This window comes from Gorilla gorilla, chromosome 5 (genome assembly GCF_029281585.2).
Source record: "Gorilla gorilla gorilla isolate KB3781 chromosome 5, NHGRI_mGorGor1-v2.1_pri, whole genome shotgun sequence".
Classification (NCBI taxonomy): Eukaryota; Metazoa; Chordata; class Mammalia; order Primates; family Hominidae; genus Gorilla; species Gorilla gorilla.
The window spans coordinates 50,155,320-50,181,085 of record NC_073229.2 but is presented as its reverse complement, the minus strand read 5'-3'; the positions used below and the strand labels follow the sequence as shown (position 1 = coordinate 50,181,085).

The 25,766-nt window shown below is 40.4% G+C and overlaps 2 protein-coding genes across 2 annotated transcripts in view; both read left to right on the top strand.

Annotated features, from left to right (window-relative positions):
• Positions 1 to 25,766, top strand: part of LOC115935014 (HLA class II histocompatibility antigen, DRB1 beta chain) — a 185,863-nt gene that overhangs the window by 133,077 nt on the left and 27,020 nt on the right. The gene's annotated exons all lie outside the window — the stretch shown is intronic.
• LOC101131235 (HLA class II histocompatibility antigen, DR beta 5 chain) lies at positions 1,513 to 14,510 on the top strand. The gene is made up of 6 exons (XM_019029088.4): positions 1,513 to 1,715; positions 9,675 to 9,944; positions 12,196 to 12,477; positions 13,181 to 13,291; positions 13,770 to 13,793; positions 14,095 to 14,510. Exons 1-6 carry the CDS (start codon positions 1,616 to 1,618, stop codon positions 14,106 to 14,108), a joined length of 801 nt encoding a protein of 266 aa, XP_018884633.1. The 5' UTR covers positions 1,513 to 1,615; the 3' UTR covers positions 14,109 to 14,510.

Genomic DNA, 25,766 nt, shown 5'->3' with positions numbered 1-25,766 from the left:
TTGAGCACTGAGTGAGCGAGACTCCGTCTGCAATCCCGGCACCTCGGGAGGCCGAGGCTGGCAGATCACTGGCGGTCAGGAGCTAGAGACCAGCCCAGCCAACACGGCAAAATCCCGTCTCCACCAAAAAATACGAAAACCAGTCAGGTGTGGCGGTGCGCACCTGCAATCCCAGGCACTTGGCAGGCTGAGGCAGGAGAATCAGGCAGGGAGGTTGCAGTGAGCAGAGATGACTGCAGTACAGTCCAGCCTTGGCTCGGCATCAGAGGGAGACCGTGCAAAGAGGGAGGGGGGAGGGGGAGGGGGAGGGTATTAATTATTTTAAAACAGAATTGTGGCCAGGCATGATGGCTCATGCCTGTAGCCCCAGCAGTTTGGGAGGCCAAGGCAGGCAGAACACGAGGTTAGGAGATCGAGACCATCCTGGCTAACACGGTGAAACCCCATCTCCACTAAAAATACAAAAAATTAGCCGAACATGGTGGCACGTGTCTGTCGTCAGAGTTACTCAGGAGGCTGAGGCAGGAGAATCATTTGAACTGAGGAGGCGGAGGTTGCAGTGAGCCAAGATCGCACCACTGCACTCTAGCCTGGGTAACAGAGCAAGACTCCGCCTCAAAAAAAAAGAAAAGATAGTTGCTCTGTGAACAGCTGACTTTCACAGTCTTTGATCGATCTCTCAGACCCACGAATACTTGGACTGCACAGTTGACCTTATCATATTGTTAGGGTAAGTGCTATACAAAGGCACCTTCAGACCCTCCATTGCACATAGGTGGCCCCTGTTAGCCCCTTGCCTGTGTGTGTTCTGGAGGTGCCACTAAACTTGGGGGCAGCATCAGGAGACACGCTTGAAAAAAAACCTTTTTACTCAGATTAAATTATTAACAAACTTTCCATTTCCTTTAACTTATTAAAGACATCCCTACCTGTAAATAGGTACGGATTAAGCTCTCTAGTCAGTAGCTGTCATTCTGTCATATTATCAGATACCCGGGGCTGCTGCTCCTTCAGGCGTCCACAGAATCACAGCATTTTCCAGTATTGAAAGACCTGAAAGATTGCAGTGCCTTCATTTCAACTGTGAGACATGAGATAATTTTCCCAAATCTACAACATTAAGATACGGTGCAATAAGGACCAGATTAAAGGTCTCCAATTTACAACCATGTTCCCTCCATCTCCTTTACTCCTAAACACACTCACACACTCACTTCTGCAAACAGTTGTCTTGTCAAGTGGGAAATGAATGCTCTTACAAGGCTCAAACTTGTGAACACATCACTGACCAGCACAGAGCTGGCTCACAATAGGGACCCAGTTAAAGTGTTTTACATGCAACTGGATCAAATCTTTCAAGTACTAATTTAAAACAATCCTTTAAATAAGGAAATTCTGTTTCAGAAGAGGACCTTCATACAGCATCTCTGACCAGCAACTGATGATGCTATTGAACTCAGATGCTGATTGGTTCTCCAACACGAGAGTACCCAAACCAGGAGGAAGGAAATCAGTAACTTCCTCCCCATAATTTGGAATGTGGGTGGAGGGGGATCATAGTTCTCCCTGAGACTTGCCTGCTCCTCTGGCCCCTGGTCCTGTCCTGTTCTCCAGCATGGTGTGTCTGAAGCTCCCTGGAGGTTCCTACATGGCAGTGCTGACAGTGACACTGATGGTGCTGAGCTCCCCACTGGCTTTGGCTGGGGACACCCGACGTAAGTGCACATTGTGGGTGCTGAGCTACTATGGGGTGGGGAAAATAGGGAGTTTTGTTAACATTGTGCCCAGGCCAGGTGCCTTAAGAAATTGTGACATTTTCTTCAGAGATTGCCCATCTTTATCATGGGATCCCAAATTATTTCCTCTACAAAAGGAGCTTGACTACTTGCCCTCTCCATGAGACTGTGTAAGGGGCCTCCATACAGGTCATTTCTTCTCAAATCTCCACCAATGAAACCTTTTCATCACACGTCCTCAGGGTCTTTAGAAGATTTAGAAATAAGGATGCTAAAATAAATTCCCCATACAGCACTTCCCTTTATTATGTTGACCTATGTCAGACAAAACGAGTTTTTTTCTGAAAATTTTGTGGGAGTCAAGGGAATTCAAAGGGTCTCTCCTAGATGATCCTGTGTTATGCCCTTGACAGAACCTGTGATATTGGCCCCTCTTCCTCATATGTGAGAATGGACCCAGTGGCCTCCCCATTACCTCCTTTCTTTTCTTTCTGAACTCCAATGTTTACCCTGTAATGTATGCAAGGTCTCTGACAGAAGTTATGCTTAGTGCTTTTTCTTATGGGGAAAAATCCTTGGAGCTGAAGCTGAGATCTTTAGTATGTGGAGTCACCCTACAGTTAAAGGGCATCTATGAGGTATTCTTTGGTGCCTAAAGGACTTAAGGCATCCTCTAAAAACCTGGCCCAGGTTAGAGTTTATTATGAACCTTTTTTAACCTTTCTATACTATTTGCTCCTATAACTCCTACATGCTCTAACTAGACATGACAGGAAGAGATTCAACTAACATAGGACAAATTATATGAAATTCTATTTTTGTAAGTCAAAAATAGTCAAGTATCAGAAATTTGATAAGGTTAAAACTATATACTCTGTGTGGAGTTACAGAGAGAATGTGGACATTGTTCACATCTCATAGGACTGAAAGTTAATGATCAAGTCTTGGGAACTCATTGTCTTACTGGGGTCTTGTCCTAAATTTCATAGGTTCACCCATCATGCCCTCAGTTTTCCTTAATTAGCCATGTCTGCTTACCTCTTCCTCCAGTTTCTCTCTATTTTTCCCCAGCTATGTTGTCATCATATCCAGAAATCCCTAAAGCTTGCATGGACACTTAGCACTGTGAGATCCATTGAAAGAGATAATTGTTTTCTTTTTGAGATAGGGCCTGGCTCTGTCACCCAGGCTGTAATGCAGTGGTCCGATCTAGGCTCACTGCAACCTCTGCCTCCAAGACTCAAGCTATCCTTCCTCCTCAGCCTCCAGAGCAGTGGAGACTACAAGCCCAACTAATTTTGTTGGAGATGAGATTTCTGCCATGTTGCCCAGGGTGGTCTTAAACTCCTGGACTCAAACAATCCTCCTGCCTTGGCCTCCCAACATGCTAGGATTGTAGGTGTAAGCCACCGCGCCCAGGCACGGTGAATTCATTGCCCAGGCAATGAATCTCAATGAAAAATTTCTTTTTTCTTAAATCACTGTTTCTTTATCTGTGAATTCTTCTTCCAATTAGAAGGAGGAGAAAGAAGAAGTTTGCCTGTATTTCTCACCGGGAGGAGAAGGGGTCTAGTGTGACATCAAATTGAAAGAGTGCTGGAGCTCGAGCCCCTTCTTGCTTTCCAGGATCCTTGCAGTGATCAGTTCCCAGAACCATGGTTTATTAATATAAACCACAGTTATTTTTATCAGCAGCTACTCTGTACTGGGCTCCCTTCTAGGTTCAAATCATTCTATTTGAGTAAGATAGAGAGGGTCCCGACTCTCAAGGAGGTTACACAAGAGTAGAGGAGACACACACTAACCCAATAAGCATTTAACAAAGAAGAAAATTTCAGAGAGTCATAGTGCACTGAAGAAAAGACATCAGGTTTGTGGAAAAGAGAGAAATGGATTCACCTACTTTAGTTCATATGTCTAGGGAGCCCTACGTGAGAAAGTGACATCCAGCTGAAACAACAAAATAAGTAGACAGTCGTGAAGATCTAAGGGACGAAAGTTCCAGGGAGACAGAATTGGGGGGGAAGCCCTGGTGTGGGAAATTATGTGCAGGGACAGAAAGAAGGCTAGAGGGACTGAAGTGAGCAAGCAAGGAAATGCAGTGGCAGAAGATGAGGTAGGATGCAGAGAGGAAGTCAGGAGCCTCATCATATCAGGTTCTGATGTCCATGGTAAGAAATTTGAATTTGAATTTTATTTTATTTAATTAATTTATTTATTTATCTTATTTATTTTTGAGAGGGAGTTTCATTCTTGTTGCCCAGGCTGGAGTGCAATGGCATGGTCTCAGCTCACTGCAACCTCTGCCTCCCGGGTTCAAGTGATTCTCTTGCCTCAGTCTCCCAAGTAGCTGGGATTACAGGTACCTGCCACCATGCTCAGCTATTTTTTCTGTGTTTTTACTAGAGACAGACTTTCACCATGTTGGCCAGGCTGGTCTTCAACTCCTGACCTCAATCTGCCCGCCTGAGACTCCCAAAGTGCTGGGATTACAGGCGTGAGCCACTGCGCATGGCCTGAATTTTATTTAAATAGATATGGGAAGCTACTGGATGGTTACAAGGAAAGTCAATTTATATTCTTTTTTTTTTATTTTTTAATTTTTTTTTTTGAGATATAGTTTTGCTCTGTCACCAGGCTGGAGTGCAGTGGCACTATCTCGGTTCACTGCAACCTCTGCCTTCTGGGTTCAAGAGATTCTCCTGCCTCAGCCTCCCAAGTAGCTGGGATTACAGGAGTGCACCACCACGCCCAGCTAATTTTGGTATTTTTAGTAAAGACAGGGTTTCACCATGTTGGCCAGGATGGCCTTGATCTCTTGACCTCGTGATCCACCTGCCTCAGCCTCCCAGTGTGCTGGGATTACAGGTGTGAGCCACCGTGCCTGGCCTATATTGAGTTTTTAAAACTAATTCTAGCTACTCTGTGGGGATTGGATTGTTGGGGTTGACAAGTGGTTGGGAAGACTATTTAGGAGCACAGCAGGGAATCCTCAGGGAAAACAGGCTTGAGTTCACTAGTGATAAAGACAGTGAAAAAGATAAAGTGGATTTTGCTTACCTTGTTAATGGATTACTGTAAAGGGGGTAGAAATATCAAGCTTATTCCTAAGGATTTTGTTTTGACAAATTAGTGAAAGGTGGTGGTGTTTATTGAGATAGGGAAAACTGTGGGAGGAAATGATTTGAAGTGGGTGGTTGGAAATAAAAGTTTTATTTAAGTTTGAGATGATTTATTGACATTTGTGTGGAGCAATCAGAAGGTCAATAGCATTTAAAAGACTCATGGTGGGCCGGGCAAGGTGGCTCATGCCTGTAATCCCAGCACTTTGGAAGGCCTAGACAGGCGGATCACGAGGTCAGGAGATCAAGACCTTCCTGGCTAACACTGTGAAACCCCATCTCTACTAAAAATACAAAAAATTAGCTGGGCATGGTGGCGGGTGCCTGTAGTCCCAGCTACTTGGGAGGCTGAAGCAGGAGAATGGCGTGAACCAGGGAGGTGGAGCTTGCAGTGAGCCGAGATCGCACCACTTCACTCCCCGCTGGGTGACAGAGCAAGACTCCATCTCAAAAAAAAAAAAAAAAAGAGACCCATGGTGAGGCCAGGGCTGGAGGTATTTATGTTGGTGGCATCAATAGGTGTACTGTGTTAAATTCCAGGGAGTGGAAGAGGTTACATAGGGAGATTGTCTGGAGAAAAAAGAAGAGGGCACAGGCCAGCAAAGGGGACTGAGAAAGAGCCCAGGGATGTTGGGAAAAAACCAAGATTACATCATATGTGTAAGTCAAGAAAAATAGATTTTTTTTTTTCAAGGAGAAGGGAGAGGCCAATTGTGGTGAGTACCACTAAGAGGAGGGTGAAGTGAGAATGTGACAGAGAAGCAACGGCTGGGATTGGTGGAGCTGATATTTGCAGTCAGTAGAGTATCCAGGGAGGAAACTGGATTGGACCATTTGAAGAGCGAGTAGAAGAGAGGACAAGGTTAAGGTTGACTGTTTCGAGTAGCGAGCTTCAGGGAAGGACTGTGCTCTGGGTTCAGGGAGCCAGCTGGATCAAAAGGAGAAGGCTAAAGAGGCTGAAGAGAAGCAGGAGGACCTGTGAACCAGAGATGCTCGGTCATTATTATGAAGGAAATATTAGAGGGCCCCTGTGTGCAGTGGTGACTGCTCATGAAGAGGTCACACAGCCAATATTTCACACAGCCCATATTTATTAGTGACTTAGAATATACCAGTTACTACTCTAGGTCATGAGAATGGAGTGATGAATAAAATGAATCTGGTCTCCATCCATATATGCCATGTAACATTTTGCAGTGACTGTGTACCAGGCCTATGAATTTCAGTATGCAATTTCAATAATGATCCTGCTGTATCTGTGGTATATAAAAACATGTACATCTCTGGAATCTAAAATTGAAAGGTTATAAGTAAAACCCAGTATCACAAATTTGGTGCTAGAAATCAGATTGCAGTTTAAATCTGAGCATGTAGAAAGTCCGTTTCTTCTATGTCAGCAGGTGCCTTTTGTGTGAGGTTTAGGTATACTGCATTATTAGACATAAACTAGTGTTTCTGCCCTCTGTTTTCAGAATGACAATTCTTTATGAAACTAATAGAAGAACAGAAGACAATTGCAAAATTATGATGAAGATACTAATTGCTTTAGAATCATGTAATAGAAAAAATAATGTGAGCTCCAGTTATAGGGATCAAAAAATTAAAATGGGAATACATTTGAGTGTTTATTATGTGATCACTGCTAAGAAGACTCTTTATTAAATTTCACACTTACAAATAATCCTGTGAGGATTATTATAAAATGCATTTGATAGATTACAAATAGGCTTATGGTTGGCAAAAATTGACCCATTTAAAAGAGGTCATATTTCAATTCATATTTTCTGATTCTAGAATATGAGAGTTTTTCCATCATTAGTGAGTAGTGACTTGATTGTGTCTGAATTATTGACAAAATTTCTAATATTCATATGTACCAGGTTGTTTCTTAGAGTGGGGGCAGAGATGCAAGGGCTTCTAGTTCCAGTGTATAAAAGAAACTTTCATTCATTTTGCATTTATCATTTTAAAAGTTCTATAAGTCTATCATAGGCATGTGTTGAAGAACATAAAGAAGTATTAAATCATTCCTTCTTCTGAGGTTTGACTAGCAAATTGGGCTAGGGTTGTCAGATAACAAACAGGTTCCTAGTTAAATCTGAATTTCAGACACACGACCACAATTTACTGGAAATCCAGATTTACCTGGGCATCCTCTGGTTTTATTTGTCAAATCTGTCAACCCTAAGTGGGACACATGAGCATGGATTACAGTGCTAGCCATGCAAGCCACAGTGACAAGTGACTTTACAAATGTTTATTTTTTAACATTCTGTCTGTAAAGAAAGTGCTTACATAATTTAGGAATAGAAAGATAGACATTGTTTGATCCAGGGTGCACACCTCTCTGCCATCATTTCTAAAGGGCAAAGGGAGCTTTGTGAAGGTCTCTACACAAAGTCTGGGGACCTGCTCATGTTTTGTAAACTGTATGAGAACGTCATTTTCTTGGTTTCTGCCTTTCTGAGGGGACTTGACTACAAAACCAAGAGTTCTATCTCTGGCCAAGGCTGGTAATTTGATGCCTGCTAGTATTGTTGGGAGTGGGAGACTGAAAGACGTGAGTTAGTTGGGGCATTAAATGGGAATAAAATAGCTGTGGTTGTGATTCACTACTACAGATAATTAGTGGACAAGTGGCAGAGAAATTAAGAAAGAAGATGATATGAAAGACAAATGATATGATTTGGTGACTGGTTGGTAATGCAAGGAAATCAGTAAATCTTAGTTCTCAACAAGTTCATTTTCTGGAAAGATAGCACTGTATTGGGACCAGAATTCTATAAAACATTCGTTTTATGTAGGACCAAGATATTCACAGATATTTTTCAATACAATTCTCAGCTGCTCCATAACCACTAGTGGCTTGTTCAACACAGGTTTTTTCAGATGGTTCACACCTGTGGTTCTTACCCAGGGATCGTTCACCACCGCTCCTTTCCCTCCCATCACCCTTGGGGAACTTGTGGCAATGTTTGAGCAATTTTCGGTTGTCACAACAGGGGTTTCTTCTGATATTTAATGAGTAGAAGCCAGGGACACTGCTAGAGAACCTACAATATTCAGAACAGCCTCCTTTACCAACAAAGAATTATCTGGACCAAAATGTCAATAGTGCTGAGGCTGAGAGCACTGGTTCACACTGTGCTCTTTCTGAAAATTCTAGACTCACATCTTTTATACACTCAGCGCCCAATTCAGTTCTTTATGGTTTATTTTTGCTTGCTTCATTATGCAAAAGTAGACAGTTGCATAAATTCAACCACTTTCTTGTTGAATCCATTTAGTCAATGCAAGTTTAATAGCTTCATAGTTAGTTTTTGCCTTATGCAATATTTTTCAACATTTTCATGAGTTGTTGGTCAGCACTACCTCTATTAACTTTCAACAACTTGCCCTTATAAGTCACAAATAGTGATGCTCTGCAATTATTTTTCACTAACATGCCTGAGATTTCTGTAGTGATTCTACATTTGATATGATTCATAATGTAAAATGCTTTTATTTATTCATTTCACTTTTAACCAGAGGATTATTTTTCAGTTATTTTTGTCATTTTTACACTTCAATCAAACATAAAGACAAAAACATCTGAAATATATAGTATTTTACATATGTGTATATTTACACACATATATGTATGTATGTTTACATGTATTGAAACTACAGAAGCTCATGTCACCAATAAGAGCTCTGAGACACTTTTGACCCCTTACTCTTATCAGATGAAATTTGCCAAATAAGTTTTATGAACAAATTTCTTTTAACTGAATATCTGAGCTTTGTGGATTTAGAAATGCAAAGGAAGGTCTGTGGACATTCATGGGATCATGGTTTTATTCTCCTTAAATCTCTGATACTTTCCCATTGTCTTTAGCATAAATCTCAGATCCTAACACCACCCACGCCACCCACGAGGCTTTTCAATACCTGGCTTCTTGTGATGTCTCCAGTCTAATCTTTTACCCTCCTTCCCCTCAGCCTCTCTGCTTTAGTGAACTTTGTTCTAGTTTCTTGGAAAAGTTCATCAATTCAAGCTTTTGTGCATGGTATTTCCTAAACCTGAAATGTGCTTCCCCCGTTTTGCCCAAACAGACACACAGTCTCCACTCCGCCCCCTGGTTCACACCTGCTTAACCTGCCAAGTCACATCTGAACTGTCACCCTTCAGAAGGTCCTCCTCTGGCACCCTCATGTAATTGAGATCATCCTATTACTCTGTGTTCTGGAACTCCACACTTCAGACATTTCTCATTCCTGTCTAAGCTCTTGTGTGTTTGGTTTTTGGCCATCACTTTTACTGCTCTTTAAGCTCCCCCAGCGGAGTGGAGAGGTCTGTTTTCCCGTGTTTGGATTCCCAGAGGCAGTGCAAGCCTGGCACAAGGTCATCACTAAGGGAGTGTTCACAGGATGAACGCGGTGGGAGTTAGGGAACGGGTAAAGCCTGTGGGATGAGAGAAGGAGCAGAGATTGTCTTTGGGGTGGAGGCTCCCAGGAGGAGGCGGCGCGGGCTCCGGTGCTGGGCGGATCCTCCTCCAGCTCCTGCTTGGAGGTCTCCAGAATAGGCTGGAGGCGGGGAGGGGGTCCCGAAAGCCTTGGGATCAGAAGGGGCTTTCCCGCCTGGTCCCCCAGACACCCCGTTCGCCTCAGGAAGACGGAGGATGAGCCTCTGGGCTGCGCGTGGTCGGGGTTATGGTTGGGATCAGCTAAGGTTCCCAGTGCCCGCACCCCGCCCAGGGAGCCCCGGATGGCGGCGTCTCTGTCAGTATCTTCCCCGGAGGCCGCCCCTGTGACCGGATCCTTCGTGTCCCCACAGCACGTTTCTTGAAGCAGGATAAGTATGAGTGTCATTTCTTCAACGGGACGGAGCGGGTGCGGTATCTGCACAGAGACATCTATAACCAAGAGGAGGACTTGCGCTTCGACAGCGACGTGGGGGAGTACCGGGCGGTGACGGAGCTGGGGCGGCCTGACGCCGAGTACTGGAACAGCCAGAAGGACGTCCTGGAAGACGAGCGGGCCTCGGTGGACACCTATTGCAGACACAACTACGGGGTTGTGGAGAGCTTCACAGTGCAGCGGCGAGGTGAGCATGGTGGGGGGCGGGGCCTGAGTCCCTGTGAGCTGGGAATCTGAGTGTGTGTGAGTGTGTGTGTGTGTGAGACAGAGAGAGAGAGAGAGGAAGAGAGAGATAGAGAGAGGGAGCACGCCATCTGTGAGCATTTAGAATCCTCTCAATCTTGAGCAAGGACTTCTGAGGACACAGGTGTGTGTGTAGAGTGTGGATTTGTCTTTGTGGCCTTTGTGGGAGGGGAAGCAGGAGGGGGCTTCTTCTTATCCTTGGAGGCCTCTGTGGGGAGGTGACATGGGAGGTGGGTGCAGGGGGCTGGAGAGAGAGGAGACCTTGATTGTCTCATGTCCTTAGAGATGCAGGGAAGGGAAGTGTAAGGTGTGTGTGGTTGGGGTGAAGGTTTAGGGGAGGAGAGCTGAGGGGTGTGGAAGATTTGTGATAATATGAGGAGGCCAGTTCCAGACTGTCCCTGGCACACACCCTTCATGCAGTCTCTGAAATAAAAGTGTGTGGTGTTTGTTTGCAAAAGCATTAGATTAATTTCTAGGGGAATTGAGGAGACCTCTGAGGCACCTCTGAAGCTTCTTTAGGTCTAAATTTCTTGCTATTTTTTCTGTTTGTTTTCTTAGTGTGTATATTTTTACATAGTTGAAATGACTGTGAAACTAACTTATTGATTAAAATTTTAACACACTTACTATTTTATTATAATGCTAATAGTTTTCTACTACTTACCTATTATTCTTTTATATATAATAGTTGTGACACAACTTATCTCACTTTCCCCTTTGTTGACCTTTATTATGACATTCACCAAAAGTTGAAAGTATATGTTTCTGGTTAATTTTTAATTTTTTTTTTATTTGGAATTCTTTTGAATTATCTTGACCTATTTATTGCCCAATTATAATTACTGCTCTAAGAATTCCCTATTGTATTTGGTAGGTAATGGACAATGATCTATTTTCTGTTATCTCCAGGGCTTAGTATTTTTCTCAGTGATTTTGTGGGTTCTTTGTACTGTAAGATTATTAACACTTTATTGATATTTGATTCCACATTTTCTCCAGTTTTTGATTTGTATGTTGATTTTGAAAATTCTTTTCTATGTTAAGAATTTGGACATTTCTGTTTAATAAAATATATTCCAAAACTTTTATTAATGGTTTACAAACCATCTTAAATCTATCATTTTGTGGTATTTTTGTCTCCAGGTTTCTCCTTCCTTCTTAAAAAAAAATGTATTTATTGAGAGTCTGCTAGTGTTAGGGATTTTCCTAGGCATAAGCACCCCAAGTAATGAGTCCCAGACCCTGCCTGCCTTGATCCAAATGTCATTCTGGAAAGAAAAATTATTTTACAATGATAGTATAATAATAGTTATGCTTGTTTGCATGGGAGATGCATTGATCAGCTAAATGTAAATGTAAGAATTTTCAAAACTAAAATAACTTTCCTTAATCCTTCTCTCTGCTTTATGACTCATGCTTTCCTGGGAACTTAAAGATTTGGAGAACCATTTCTGTCTGTCCTACCTTCCCAGGGGCACAACCATTTCTGTGGTGTTCTAAGGTGTGAGTGCATGGCAGTAGTATTCCTAAACATTCATACTCAGTCTCCTTTTGTACCCTACTCGGTCCCTTTATCTATCCACATTACTTTAAATCATATTTTCCTCTCAAGCTGTACAAGGATGATAAATAGGTGGCAAGTGGAACACCCAAGTGTGATGAGCCCTCTCACAGTGGAATGGAGTGAGAAGCTTTATGACCTCATAAATTAAAGGCTATCTTCAGTCATTGTTTTATATATTTTACGTGCATTAATCCTCATATAACCCCAAGAGGTAAATTACTATAATTATCCTCTATTATGGGTGAGAAAGTTGAGACACAGAAGAATCGAAAAACTCTTCCAGCATCAACCAGTAAAAGGCAGACCTTGGATTTGAGCCAGGCAACCTGGCTCAGGTATCAGTTTTAATTACTACACTCTGTACTTTCAAAGACTTGTAAACACTTTGACAATGCATCCCAATTTCAAGTGATGAAGAAACAAACACAATTTTTCACATCTCTCAAATCTAATGAGCCCCCACTATAAAGATTAAATTCCAGGCTGATGACACTGTGAGGCCTCATGGCCAGCTGTGCTGGAGGCCTGGTCAAGGCCAGAGCCTGGGTCTACAGAGAAGCAGACAAACAGCCAAAAAGGGAGATTCACTCTGTCTTCCTGAGTCATTCCCTCTACATTTCCTTTCTCCTAGTTGAGCCTAAGGTGACTGTGTATCCTGCAAGGACCCAGACCCTGCAGCACCACAACCTCCTGGTCTGCTCTGTGAATGGTTTCTATCCAGGCAGCATTGAAGTCAGGTGGTTCCGGAACGGCCAGGAAGAGAAGGCTGGGGTGGTGTCCACAGGCCTGATTCAGAATGGAGACTGGACCTTCCAGATTCTGGTGATGCTGGAAACAGTTCCTCAGAGTGGAGAGGTTTACACCTGCCAAGTGGAGCACCCAAGCGTGACGATCCCTCTCACAGTGGAATGGAGTGAGCAGCTTTCTGACTTCATAAATTTCTCAACCACCAAGAAGCGAACTTTACTAATCCCTGAGTGTCAGGTTTCTCATCTCCCACATCCTATTTTCATTTGCTCCATGTTCTCATCTCCATTAGCACAGGTCACTGGGGGTAGCCCTGTATAGTTTCTAGAAACACCTGTATCCTCTGGGGAAGCAGTCATTCCTGGCAGGAAGGAGAGGCTGTCCCTGTTTTGAACCTCCCCATGATGTCACAGGTCAGGGTCACCCCCTCTCCCAGGGCTCCAGACCCTGCCTCTGGGTCTGAGACTGTGTTTCTGGTGCTGTTGATCTGAGTTATTTGTTGTGATCTGGGAAGAGGAGAAGTGTAGGGGCCTACCTGATATGAGGGGAGTCCAATCTCAGCTCTGCCTTTTATTAGCTCTGTCATTCTAGACAAACTATTTAACCTCATTGAGTCTCAGGCTTTCTGTTTATCAGATGTTGAAGTCGTGCCTTACATCAGGACTGTAATATTAGAATGAATTTGATCCCTGAAACTTGTAACTGTTCAGTGTGATTTGAAAACCTTTTTTTTCTCCAGAAATGGCTAGTTATTTTAGTTCTTACAGAGCAGCCTTCTTCCCCATTTTCAAAGCTATGAATATTGCAGGGTCTCAATTAAAAAGGTTCAATTTGAGATAAAAATCACTAAACCTGGCTTCCTCTCCCAGGAGCACGGTCTGAATCTGCACAGAGCAAGATGCTGAGTGGAGTCGGGGGCTTTGTGCTGGGCCTGCTCTTCCTTGGGGCCGGGCTATTCATCTACTTCAAGAATCAGAAAGGTGAGGAGCCTTTGGTAGCGGCTTTCTCCATAGACTTTTCCAGAGGAGGAAATAGGGCTTTGCTGAGGTTAGTTCTCAGTATATGAGTGGCCCTGGATAAAGCCTTTCTTTCCACAAATGACCTCCAATGCCCTGCTAATCCAGAAACCATTAATGCATGGTTACTATGTAAAAAGCATAATAGCTTGTGGCCTGCAGAGATAAGAGAAAGGTTAACTAGTTAAGGGTCCTTTGGTTTGAAATCCTGGAGCAAATTAAGGAAGAGCCACTAAGGCTAATGCAGTTACACTGGATCCTGTGACAGACATGTCATGCTTCATGGGTCACATGGTCTGTTTCTGCCCCTCTCTGCCCTGGTTGGTGTGGGTTGTGGTGTTAGAGAAATCTCAGGTGGGAGATCTGGGACTAGGACATTGTGTTGGGAGAATAGATTTGCTTCCATATCTTTTAAGTGTATATCTTTTCCTCTTTTTCCCAGGGCACTCTGGACTTCACCCAACAGGTAATACCTTTTAATCCTCTTTTAGAAACAGATTCGGTTTTCCTAGAATGATGGCAGAGGTGATAAGGCATGAGACAGAAATAGCAGGAAAGACTTTGGATCCAAATTCCTGATCAGGCAATTTATACCAAAACTCCTCCTCTCCACTTAGGCCTGTGCTCTGCAGGAGTATTGGTTCAGGGAGACTTAGGAACTTGTTTTTCTTCTTCCTGCAGTGCTCTCATCTGAGTCCTTGAAAGAGAGGAAAAGAAGCTGTTAGTGGAACCAGGTCTGAAAACAACACTTTCCTCTCTCTCTGCAGGACTCGTGAGCTGAAGTGCAGATGACCACATTCAAGGGGGAACCTTCTGCCCCAGCTTTGCATGATGAAAAGCTTTCCTGCTTGGCTCTTATTCTTCCACAAGAGAGGACTTTCTCAGGCCCTGGTTGCTACCGGTTCAGCAACTCTGCAGAAAATGTCCATCCTTGTGGCTTCCTCAGCTCCTGCCCTTGGACTGAAGTCCCAGCATTGATGGCAGTGCCTCATCTTCAACTTTAGTGCTCCCCTTGACCTAACCCTATGGCCTCCCATGCATCTGTACTCCCCTGTGTGCCACAAATGCACTACGTTATTAAATTTTTCTGAAGCCCAGAGTTAAAAATCATCTGTTCCACCTGGCTCCAAAGACAAAAAATAAAAAGAAAAGAAAAAGGGAAGATTATTTCCTAATAGCATAATGGTTTTTATATGTATTTCATAAGTATGTGAGGTAATGCACATATTAAATAGCTTGATTTAGTCATTCCACACTATAGGCATATATCAGAACTTCATGCTGTACAACATAAATATACTATACAATTTTTACTTGTCAATAAAAGTAAACCTGACATTTAAAAAGGCAATGCATAAAAATTGAGAACAGATTATAACAACTGAAACAACTTGGCCAACATGAGATGAGAAACCAGCTAGCAAGTCAATCGGAACTCTTCCTTAACCTATTCTAAATACTGCATATCCATAACTGTAAATTGCATATAATTTTTCATTCCAGAAACTTCAATAATACAATATTATCCAAGGACTTGTACAGATTTCAGAGAATGACAAATTTAGAAAATGGAGGGTTCTCCATTGTGTTTTGAGAGTCAGTATCAAATATGTCAAATCTAAACGGTACATAATCAATGCAGAAGCCTATTTCAAAGTAATAATCATTTGAACATAATTTCTCTACTGTCAGAGACAATTATTTTACTTTCAATCAAATTCAATGTTTATGCATATTTTATTTTTAGCTATATTGCATGTTACTTGTACATATATAGCAGGTACGTACAAGTACATAGAAATCCTGTAAGAATATAAATCCTATAGGAATATAATAAGCTGATAATTATGTCTGATCTGTTTGATTCCAGAGTTGCAATAAAATAGGCTTTCTTCCCTAAGTTGAGGAAATGATTTGTCTCATTTTATATGAGACTTGTGGTGTGGAATTATAAAGAAGAACGAAAATGTGTGGGATGAATATTTCTTTTCTTTTTTTTTTTTTTTAGACAAAGTCTTACTCTTGTCCCCCAGGCTGGAGTGCAGTGGCGCCATCTCAGCTCACTGCAACCTCCGCCTCCCGGGTTCAAGCGATTCTCCTGCCTCAGCCTCCCGAGTAGCTGGGATTACAAGCGCCTGCCACCAAGCCTGGCTAATTTTTGTATTTTTAGTAGAGATGGGGTTTCACCATTTTGGCCAGGCTGGTCTTGAATTCCTGACCTCAGGTGATCCACCCGCCTTGGCCTCCCAAAATGCTGGGATTACAGGCTCGAGCCACCGCGCCCGGCCAAGATGAGTATTCCAATGAAAATGCCTTCTGCTGCTAATAGCAGGAAATCCCATCTAGCAGGCTTTATTTTTTTAACCCATGATCTCACATAGCCGTTAGATCCAATGCTGGTTGTCTCCAGGATTGCTCAACTCAGCTGGCCAGTGGCACCTCCAGCGATCCTGAACTTCATCGCTCATCTCTCTTAATACACAGCACGTCGGCTTTCCTGCGATGGTCGGAGGACCCCTGCAGCAGCTTTAGGTTTCTTATTCTTTCACAGCAACTCCCAGAGGTAGGAAAAGGATACTACTTTTTCCTGTGTGCCTTTATAAGGAGCAACTAAACTGTTTCCAGAGTGTTCCCAGTACCCACTTTCTCACACATTGGAATGACTGTGGGATCACACGGGCTCAGACAAGCCAGGATTCAACCTTTGTAGAGTGGGCCTGACACACATGGGAAGAAAAGGAGCAAAATCATACATTTTTAAAAGTAAAGAAATGGTGGCTAGAGTAGGAGAGATTGATTTCAGGGTAGGGAAATGATAGACTGTGGTACCATTGGGTTGTTAGTATTTGTAGTTAAATTCCACATTAAGGCCTATAGATCCCTGATAGGCATCCTCAATTCAGGGTTTTGGGTCGTTTTATATATATATATATATATATATATATATATATATATATATATATATATATATACACACATATATATATACACACATACATATATACACACACACACATACACACACACACACGGAATATATATATATATATATATATATACGTGGAATAGCTATATATGGAATATATATACATGGAATATCTATATATATGGAATATATATATACATGGAATATCTATATATATATGGAATATATATATACATGGAATATCTATATATATGGAATATATACATGGAATATCTATATATGGAATATATATAGAATATACATGGAATATATATATATAGAAATATATATATATAGAGAGACAGTATGAAATGTCAGCCATTAACTCAATTACAATAAAACCAAAAAGCAAGCAAAAAGGATTGTTTTTAGAATTCAAGTATGCTGACATGTTATTTTATGAGGTAAATTCATTTTCCAGGGAAATTTTTGAAAAAAAGTAGAGTAAGGAATGACTAGCTCTGTAAGATGGTAAAACATACTATACATTTATTTTTAAAACTGCATTTTTTTTTTGAGACGGAGACTCACTCTGTCCCCAGGCTAGAGTGCAGTGGCACAATCTCGGCTCACTGCAACCTCTACCTCCCAGGTTCAAGTAATTCTCCTGCCTCAGCCTCCCAAGTATCTGGGACTACAGGCACATGCCACCACGCCCAGCTAAGTTTTGTATTTATAGTAGAGACGGGGTTTCATCATGCTGGCCAGGATGGTCTCAATCTCTTGACCTCGTGATCCAACCGCCTCGGCCTCTCAAAGGGCTGGGATTACAGGTGTGAGCCTAAAAATGCATTGTTACTGATTCTCTTTTTCATTAAATATGCTAGTAAAACAAAGTCTAGAATTAGAAACAGAAAGAGTTGATATTTAGTTTCAGTTTTTGGTAAGCTGTATTCCAAACTCATTTTTTTCACTGAATGGATCCTGGTTGAATAAAAATTGAAACATAAAAAGAAAATATAAAATTAACAAGACATGTTATTTCTAATACTATCATCATCATTATAATTATGTTTGAAGACAGACTTTCTAAACCCTTATGTGTTGCTGGTGGGAGTGTATGATTTTACAAATACCTGGAAATTTGGCAGTTTCTTAAAAAGTTTAACATATGTTTGCCATATGACCCCCCAGTTTCACTCCTTGGAATCTATGTAAGAGACATAAAAACATATGTCCTCACAAAGATATGTGTTCAAGTGTTCAGAACAGGCTTTGCCTTAGTTGGCCCAAACTGAAAACAATCCAAATGTCCTGCAACTAGTAAATGGATAAACTACATCCATCCAAAGCAATATCATTCAACAGTAAAAGGGAACAAAAATAGACTTATCTGACAGGCTCCCCTGAACATGAACATGAGGGCAGTTTTCCCAGGGCAAGTTTCAACCCTTGCACTCTGGATGATGAGAGATTACTTAATGGGTACAATGCATGTGATTTGGGTGATGGATACTGTAGAAACACTGACTTCACCACTATGCAATCTACGCATATTAACAAAAATACACTTGTACCTTATAAATTTACACAAATGAAAAAAGAGAAAATAAATGAAAAGAAAAGAAAGAAAATGATGATACCTTCTACAAAACTTGTGAACTTCAATAATGTTAACTAAGCGAGGGTATCTGAACACAAAAGATTACATGTTGTATGATTTCATTTACTTGAAATACCTAGAAAAGGTAAATTTATAGACACAAAAAGCAGATCATTGGGTGCCTAGGGCTTGGGGTATTGGTGGGAATTAATTATAAATAGAGAAATTTTGGACATGACAGAAATGTTATAAAACTGGATTGTTGTGATAATTGCACAAATCTATTAATTTACTAAAATCATTACATTTTACATATACAATGAGTGAATTTTGTAGTATGTAAATTATGCTTTAGTAAACCTGTTAAAATAATTCTTTTTTAAAAAATAAGACTTTCTAAGGAAAACAACATCCAGAAGACTCAAATGAAAAAATATTTGAAGAAAATTACTGATTTTTTGCATGAAGAAAATAACAAAATTAAAAGAAGTATATGAAGCTCTGGAAAAATTTTGATCACGTTGGGCAGACAATGGGCTAACTTTCTCAAGAAAAATTATTAGCTAATCAATAAATAAATTAATGGAAATGCCACAGAAAATTGGACAAAGGATATAGACTGACTATTGAAGAGAATATTCCAATAGTCAGTAAATATAAATATTTGCTCAAACCCACCAATGAACTGAAAAATCCAAATTCAAACAGCAATGTAATAAACTGTTTCTCCCCTGTTGGGGACCAGCCTCAACACCACCCGTGGAGTACCCGAAGTCCGGTGAAGACAGAAGAATGAGAAGAGACACAGGTTAAGAGTTAATAAAGGTGGGAGCCAGGGGGCCAGTTGCAAACTGGAGGCTGCAAAAGGCCCAGAGTTCTGGTCTCCACACTATTTACTGAGTACAGTCACTTAGATCTAAGAAGCAGATGTTCAGGGAGAAACAGTGAAAGGGTGGCAGTGGGTCATAGGCGTAATCTACAGCAATAGCGGTTTAAATGAATCTCCTTTGTGCTCAAACAGCTTATCTTTAACTTATCAGAGAGTAGCTAGCGGGAGCAGGCTTAACTAGGAGTCTGTACATCTGTCCACATTCCAATGCTTCAAAGGAGGGTCTTTCTCCTTGAACACAGTGTTTACAGATAAGAGAGCGGGTCTTGCTCTGAGCATGGGAACATGATGGCAATTAGGAGGCTTTTCTCCTCAGAGGCCATTTGTGGCTTTCCACAACTTATTGTCCCATATTTTTATGGCCAGTTTATATAGGCACCCCACAAGTCCTTTTCCCAACACCCCCCCCACAAAATTGGCAAATACAATAGTTTGTGTTTTTTTTTGTTTTTTTTTTTTTGTTTTTTTTTTTGAGACGGAGTCTCGCTCTGTCGCCCAGGCTGGAGTGCAGTGGTGCAATCTCGGCTCACTGCAAGCTCCGCCTCCCGGGTTCACGCCATTCTCCTGCCTCAGCCTCCCGAGTAGCTGGGACTACAGGCGCCCGCCACTGCGCCCGGCTAATTTTTTGTATTTTTAGTAGAGATGGGGTTTCACCGTGGTCTCGATCTCCTGACCTCGTGATCCGCCCACCTTGGCCTCCCAAAGTGCTGGGATTACAGGCGTGAGCCACCGCGCCCGGCCAATAGTTTGTTTTAAAATCAAGGATTTAGAAGATTTAATGGGAATATATTCTCTCATGTTATTAGCATTGTGAGTGGATGGCAGTGTGGTAGTTCTATTAAAACTCAAGCTACAATTGTTACATACTTGATGAAAACAACAAAAATCCCATTCTAAACATCTGTCTTAAAGAACCAATCCTACATAAGCCCAAGGAGACATGAAATTGGTCGTTTGTTGAGCCACAGTTTGGAATAACAAAAACATTTCCAAATTCTAAAAGAAAAACTGATTAATTTGTCTTGATTATAAAACTTGTGTACATCATAAAAGCTATGTAACATGTGAAGTGACAGCACACTGCAGAATGACATTTGGTGCTGTGTGTGGCACTGTGAGCATAGATTGGTGTAAACCTATGAGTAGTTTGGATAATACAGTATTTCCATTCTAGGTTTTTACAGTCTCAGCAAATTTTTCCTTGTATGTCCATGATGACATATAAAAAAAGTAACAGGAGAGAAAAAAATGTATCTCAACATTTACATAGAAGAAAGGTAAATTGTGGGATAGCCACAGAAAGGAATAATATTCGGGGCTTTAAGTAAATTATGTAGGACTATCAACATGGATTGGAAAAAATTATAAACCATAATGCCAGTTAGGAGGTAGAAAATTGCAAGAATTGTCACTGTTACTATAAGAACAAAAAATATATAGACTAAACTAAGTGGATAAACTAGAAAATAATCTTATTTTTAAAATTTTAATGAGCCATAGATAAAAAATATAAAAATTCCAAATTCCACTTAGGTGAGCAGGGACAAGTGTCCACTCTTATTCTTTGGTCCATCTACTGAATCTTAACATAGGTGGAAGATTAAGCCTGCCTGAGAAAGGGAGATTGTGAGGGAGTGAGGACAAAGCAGCTGAGCTGTAAATAGCCCTGTGGGCTTGTGTGATGCATTACAATCTATGGAGGCCCCCTGAATAATATATGTCTATTTTACCTTGCCAGCTCATTCTCCTTCCAGAACTTTTTCTGACTTCATGCTGGTGGTGTGGGAAGTAGGGAGGTAGATAGAAGACAACAAACATCTCTGTAGCTTTGAGCAAACAAAGATCAGGAAGGAAATCAAGATAGGAGCAATACTTTCAACCATCTTGACTTAGTTGGCATTTATAATTGACATATAGACTGACAACATTTGACAACTACAGAATATTTATTTATTTACACTGCACAAAGATTATCAATGAAATAAAACTACTATGACTATGAAACTAGTCCCAATTATTTTCACAAGAATAAAATCATACGGAATATATTCTAGGAACAGTCTTATCAAATTACAAATTAGTAAGATGGACAAAATTGCCCAAATTTTTGGAAGTAAAATAATACATTTCTAAATAATCTATGGCTTGTCAAAGAGGAAATCAGAAGGAAATTAGAAAATAATTTAAAATAAAATAATACTAAAAGAAATTTTTAAATTTTTTGATATGCAACCACAGGAGTCCTTAAAGAAAAATATTTAGTTTTAAATACTTATTTTATAAAAGGATAATATGTCAAAATCAAAGATATAAACTTTTAACTTAAGAATCAAAAGAAAGCAAATTTAACTTTGAAAAAGTAGAAGAAAAAAACAAAGAAGTGAGGAAATTGATAAAACTACTTTCTTGATTTTGTTTTCTATTTGTTTATGGTAGAGCATAATTGTGTTCATTCTGACATTGCTAAAAAGAAACACCTGAGGCTGGGCAATTCATAAAGAAAAGAGGTTTCATTGGCTCAGGGTTTTGCACGCTGTATAGGAGGTGTGGTCCTGGCAATTGCTTCTGGTGAGGGCCTCAGGAAGCTAACAGTCATGGAGGAAGGAAAGGGGAGCCCAGGTATCACATGGTGAGAGCAGGAGCACAGAGAAAGTGGGGAAGAGTTGCATTCCTTTAAACAACCAGATCTCCTGTGAACTGAGTCAGAACTCACTCATTTCAGCTAGGATGGCACCAAGCCAATGATGAAGGATCTGCCCCCTGACCCAACAACCTGTTAGCAGGCCTCGCCTCCAACATTGGAGGTTACATTTCAACATGAGATTTGGAGGGGACAAAAATCCAAACTATATCAATAACATAATTGGTTTAATGTATACTGATGTTGTATCCAGCAACATTATTTAAATTTACTTATTAAATCTATGAGCTTGTCTATTATTTTTATATATTTTTCTCTTTTTCATAATTATTATTTTTTATTATACTTTAAGTTTTATGTACATGTGCACAACGTGCAGTTTTGTTACATACATATACATGCGCCATGTTGGTGTGCTGCACCCATTAACTCGTCATTTATAGTATTATCTTTATTTTCTAAGTACCTGATTTTGCCCAGAGTAAATAATGACCATCTTAAGGATGCAACTATAATCTCTTTTGTATATTTTTCTTGCCATTTTCATTGCCTAACTCCTCTACTACTCCAGATATGAAGGAGACAGCATTTTTAGTGTTTATTTTATTAATTAATAATTATTTTTCATTATTATACTTTAAGTTCTAGGGTACATGTGCACAACGTGCTGGTTTGATACATAGGTATACATGTGCCATGTTGGTTTGCTGCACCCATCAACTCGTCATTTACATTAGGTATTTCTCCTAATGCTATCCCTCCCCTAGCTCCCCACCCCCCAACAGGCCCCGGTGTGTGATGTTCCCCACCCTGGGTCCTAGTGTTCTCACTGTTCAATTCCCACCTATGAGTGAGAACATGTGGTGTTTGGTTTTCTGTCCTTGTGATAGTTTGCTCAGAATGATGGTTTCCAGCTTCATCCATGTCCCTACAAAGGACATAAACTCATCCTTTTTAATGGCTGCATAGTACTCCATGGTGTATATATGTCACATTTTCTTAATCCAGTCTATCATTGATGGACATTTGGATTGGTTCCAAGTCTTTGCTATTGTGAATAGTGCTGCAATAAACATACGTGTGCATGTGCCTTTATAATAGCATGATTTATAATCCTTTGGGCATATACCCAGTAATTGGATCGCTGGGCCAAATGGTATTTCTAGTTCTAGATCCTTGAGGAATAGCCACACTGCCTTCCACAATGGTTGAACTAATTTACACTCCTACCAACAGTGTAAAAGTGTTCCTATTTCTCCACATCCTCTCCAGCATCTGTTGTTTCCTGACTTTTTAATGATCACCATTCTAACTGGTGCAAGATGGTATCTCATTGTGGTTTTGATTTGCATTTGTCTGATGATGTACATTTGCATTTTTCATGTGTCTGTTGGCTGCATAGATGTCTTCTTTTGAGAAGTGTCTGTTCATATCCTTTGCCCATTTTTTGATGGGGTTGTTTGTTTTTTTCTTGTAAATTTGCTTGAGTTCATTGTAGATTCTGGATATTAGCCCTTTGTCAGATGGGTAGATTGCAAAAATTTTCTCCCATTCTGTAGGTTACCTCTTCACTCTGATGGTAGTTTCTTTTGCTGTGCAGAAGCTCTTTAGTTTAATTAGATCCCATTTGTCTATTTTGGCTTTCGTTGCCATTGCTTTTGGTGTTTTAGTCATGAAGTCCTTGCACATGCCTATGTCCTGAATGGTATTGCCTATGTTTTCTTCTAGGGTTTTTATGGTTTTAGGTCTAACATTTAAGCCTTTAATCCATCTTGAATTAATTTTTGTATAAGGTGTAATGAAGGGATCCATTTTCAGCTTTCTACATATGGCTAGCCAGTTTTCCCAGCACCGTTTACTGAATAGGGAATCCTTTCCCTGTTTCTTGTTTTTGTCAGGTTTATCACAGATCAGACGGTTGTAGATGTGTGGTGTTATTTCTGAGCCCTCTGTTCCTTTCCATTGGTCTATACTTCTGTTTTGGTACCAGTACCATGCTGTTTTGGTTATTATAGCCTTGTAGTATAGTTTGAAGTCAGATAGCATGATTCCTCCAGCTTTGTTCTTCTGGCTTAGGATTCTTGGCAATGCACGCTCTTTTTTAGTTCCATACAAACTTTAAAGTAGTTTTTTCCAATTCTGTGAAGAAAGTCATTGGTAGCTTGAAGGCGATGGCATTGAATCTATAAATTACCTTAGGCAGTATGGCCATTTTCAGGATACTGATTCTTCCTATTCATGAGCATGGAGTATTCTTCTATTTGTTTGTGTCCTCTTTTATTTCATTGAGCAGTGCTTTGTAGTTCTCCTTGAAGAGGTCCTTCACATCCCTTGTAAGTTGGATTCCTAGGTATTTTATTCTCTTTGAAGCAATTGTGAATGGGAGTTCACTCATGATTTGACCCTGTGTTTGTCTGTTATTGGTGTATAGGAATGCTTGTGATTTTTGCACATTGATTTTGTATCCTGAGACTTTGATGAAGTTACTTATCAACTTAAGGAGATTTTGGGGTGAGATTATGGGGTTTTCTAAATATACAATCATGTCATCTGCAAACAGGGACAATTTGACTCCCTCTTTTCCTAATTGAATACCCTTTATTTCCTTCTCCTGCCTGATTGCCCTGGCCAAAACCTCCAACACTATGTTGAATAGGAGTGGTGAGAGAGGGCATCCCTGTCTTGTGCCAGTTTTCAAAGGGAATGCTTCCAGTTTTTGCCCATTCAGTACAATATTTGCAGTGGGTTTGTCATAAATAGTTCTTATTATTTTTAGATACCTTCCATCAATACCTAGTTTATTGAGAGTTTTTAGCATGAAGCACTGTTGAATTTTATCAAAGGCCTTTTCTGCATCTATTGAGATAATCATGTGGTTTTTGTCATTGGTTCTGTTTATGTGATGGATTACTTTTATTGATTTGTGAATGTTGAACCATCCTTGCATCCCAGGGATGAAGCCGACTTGATCTTGATAGATAAGCTTTTTGATGTGCTGCTGGATGTGGTTGGCCAGTGTTTTACTGAGGATTTTTGCATCGATGTTCATCAGGGATATTGGTCTAAAATTTTCTTTTTTTGTTGTATCTCTACCAGGCTTTGGAATCAGGATGATGCTGGCCTCATAAAATGAGTTAGGGAGGATTCCCTCTTTTTCTATTGATTGGAGTAGTTTCAGAAGGAATGGTACCAGCTCCTCTTTGCAGGGACATGGATGAAGCTGGAAACCATCATTCTCAGCAAACTATCACAAGGACAGAAAACCAAACACTGCATATTCTCACTCATAGGTGGGAATTGAACAATGAGAACACTTGGACACAGGGCGGGGGAATATCACACATCAGGGCCTGTTGGGGTATGGGAGACTTGGGGGAGGGATAAAATTAGGAGACATACCTAATGTAAATGACGAGTTGATGAGTGCAGCAAACCAACATGGCACATGTATACCTATGTAACAAACCTGCACGTTGTGCATATGTACCCTAGTACTTAGAGTATAACAAAAAGAAAAAAGAAAAAAAAAGTTATTGGTCTATAAATTCCTATTTGTTGTAGAGTTCTTTTCAGATCTTAAAGTTTACACACATTTCATCAAACATAACTGCAAGTGTTTTTCCTTTATTCAAATATGTTTGAAATTAGCATAAATGTAGTGTCGATTGTTCCTTAAATATTTTAAAATAATTACTGAAGTTAGATCAACCTGCGATCTTGTCTTGGGAAAGCTTTATAGAATGGGCTTACTTTCTGTATGAGATGTGGAACTCATCATATGTTATGTTATTTGTCAGCTTCAGTATATTGTACATTTTGAGTAACTCATTCATTACATGCAAATTTTTGTATAGTTTTTCATAATATTTAATATTATTTCATGCTGATAAATCTGTGAGACCACAATGAAAGATATGAAATTTGTGTCACTGGCATCTTAGAGAGAGATGACAAATGGGTGAAGCCCAAAGAGAGTTTGAAGGAAGATTGATTATTTTCCAAATTTGGACAAAGACTTAAACGTAAAAATTCAAGAATCTGGGCAAACCCAAATGAAGATAAACCCGAAGAAATTTATGCCAAAAATCTTGAAAGCAACAAGATAGAAATGACACTTCATGCACAGGAGAAAATAAATTAAATGACAGTGGATTGCTCATTAGAAATCATGCAGACCAGACAGAAGTGGCACAAGATATTTTAATGGCTGAAAATAATGTTATGTTAATCTAGAATGTATATCCTGTAAAAATATTGGCATAAAATGAAGGTTCTATCATAACATTCTGTTGTGGTGGTGGTGGTGGTTGTTTTTGTTTTTAGATAAAGTCTTGCTCTGTCACTCTGGAGGGTGGAGGGCAGTGGCACAACCAAAGCTCACTGCAGCCTCTGCCTCCCAGG

What these genes read in the sequence shown, in the direction of transcription:
- LOC101131235 (XM_019029088.4), top strand. Translation starts at nt 1,616, where the DNA reads ATGGTGTGTCTGAAGCTCCCTGGAGGTTCCTACATGGCAGTGCTGACA. An exon ending in CTTCACAGTGCAGCGGCGAG is followed by an intron (nt 9,945 to 12,195) that starts GTGAGCATGGTG and finishes CCTTTCTCCTAG; the next exon opens with TTGAGCCTAAGGTGACTGTG. An exon ending in CTACTTCAAGAATCAGAAAG is followed by an intron (nt 13,292 to 13,769) that starts GTGAGGAGCCTT and finishes TCTTTTTCCCAG; the next exon opens with GGCACTCTGGACTTCACCCA.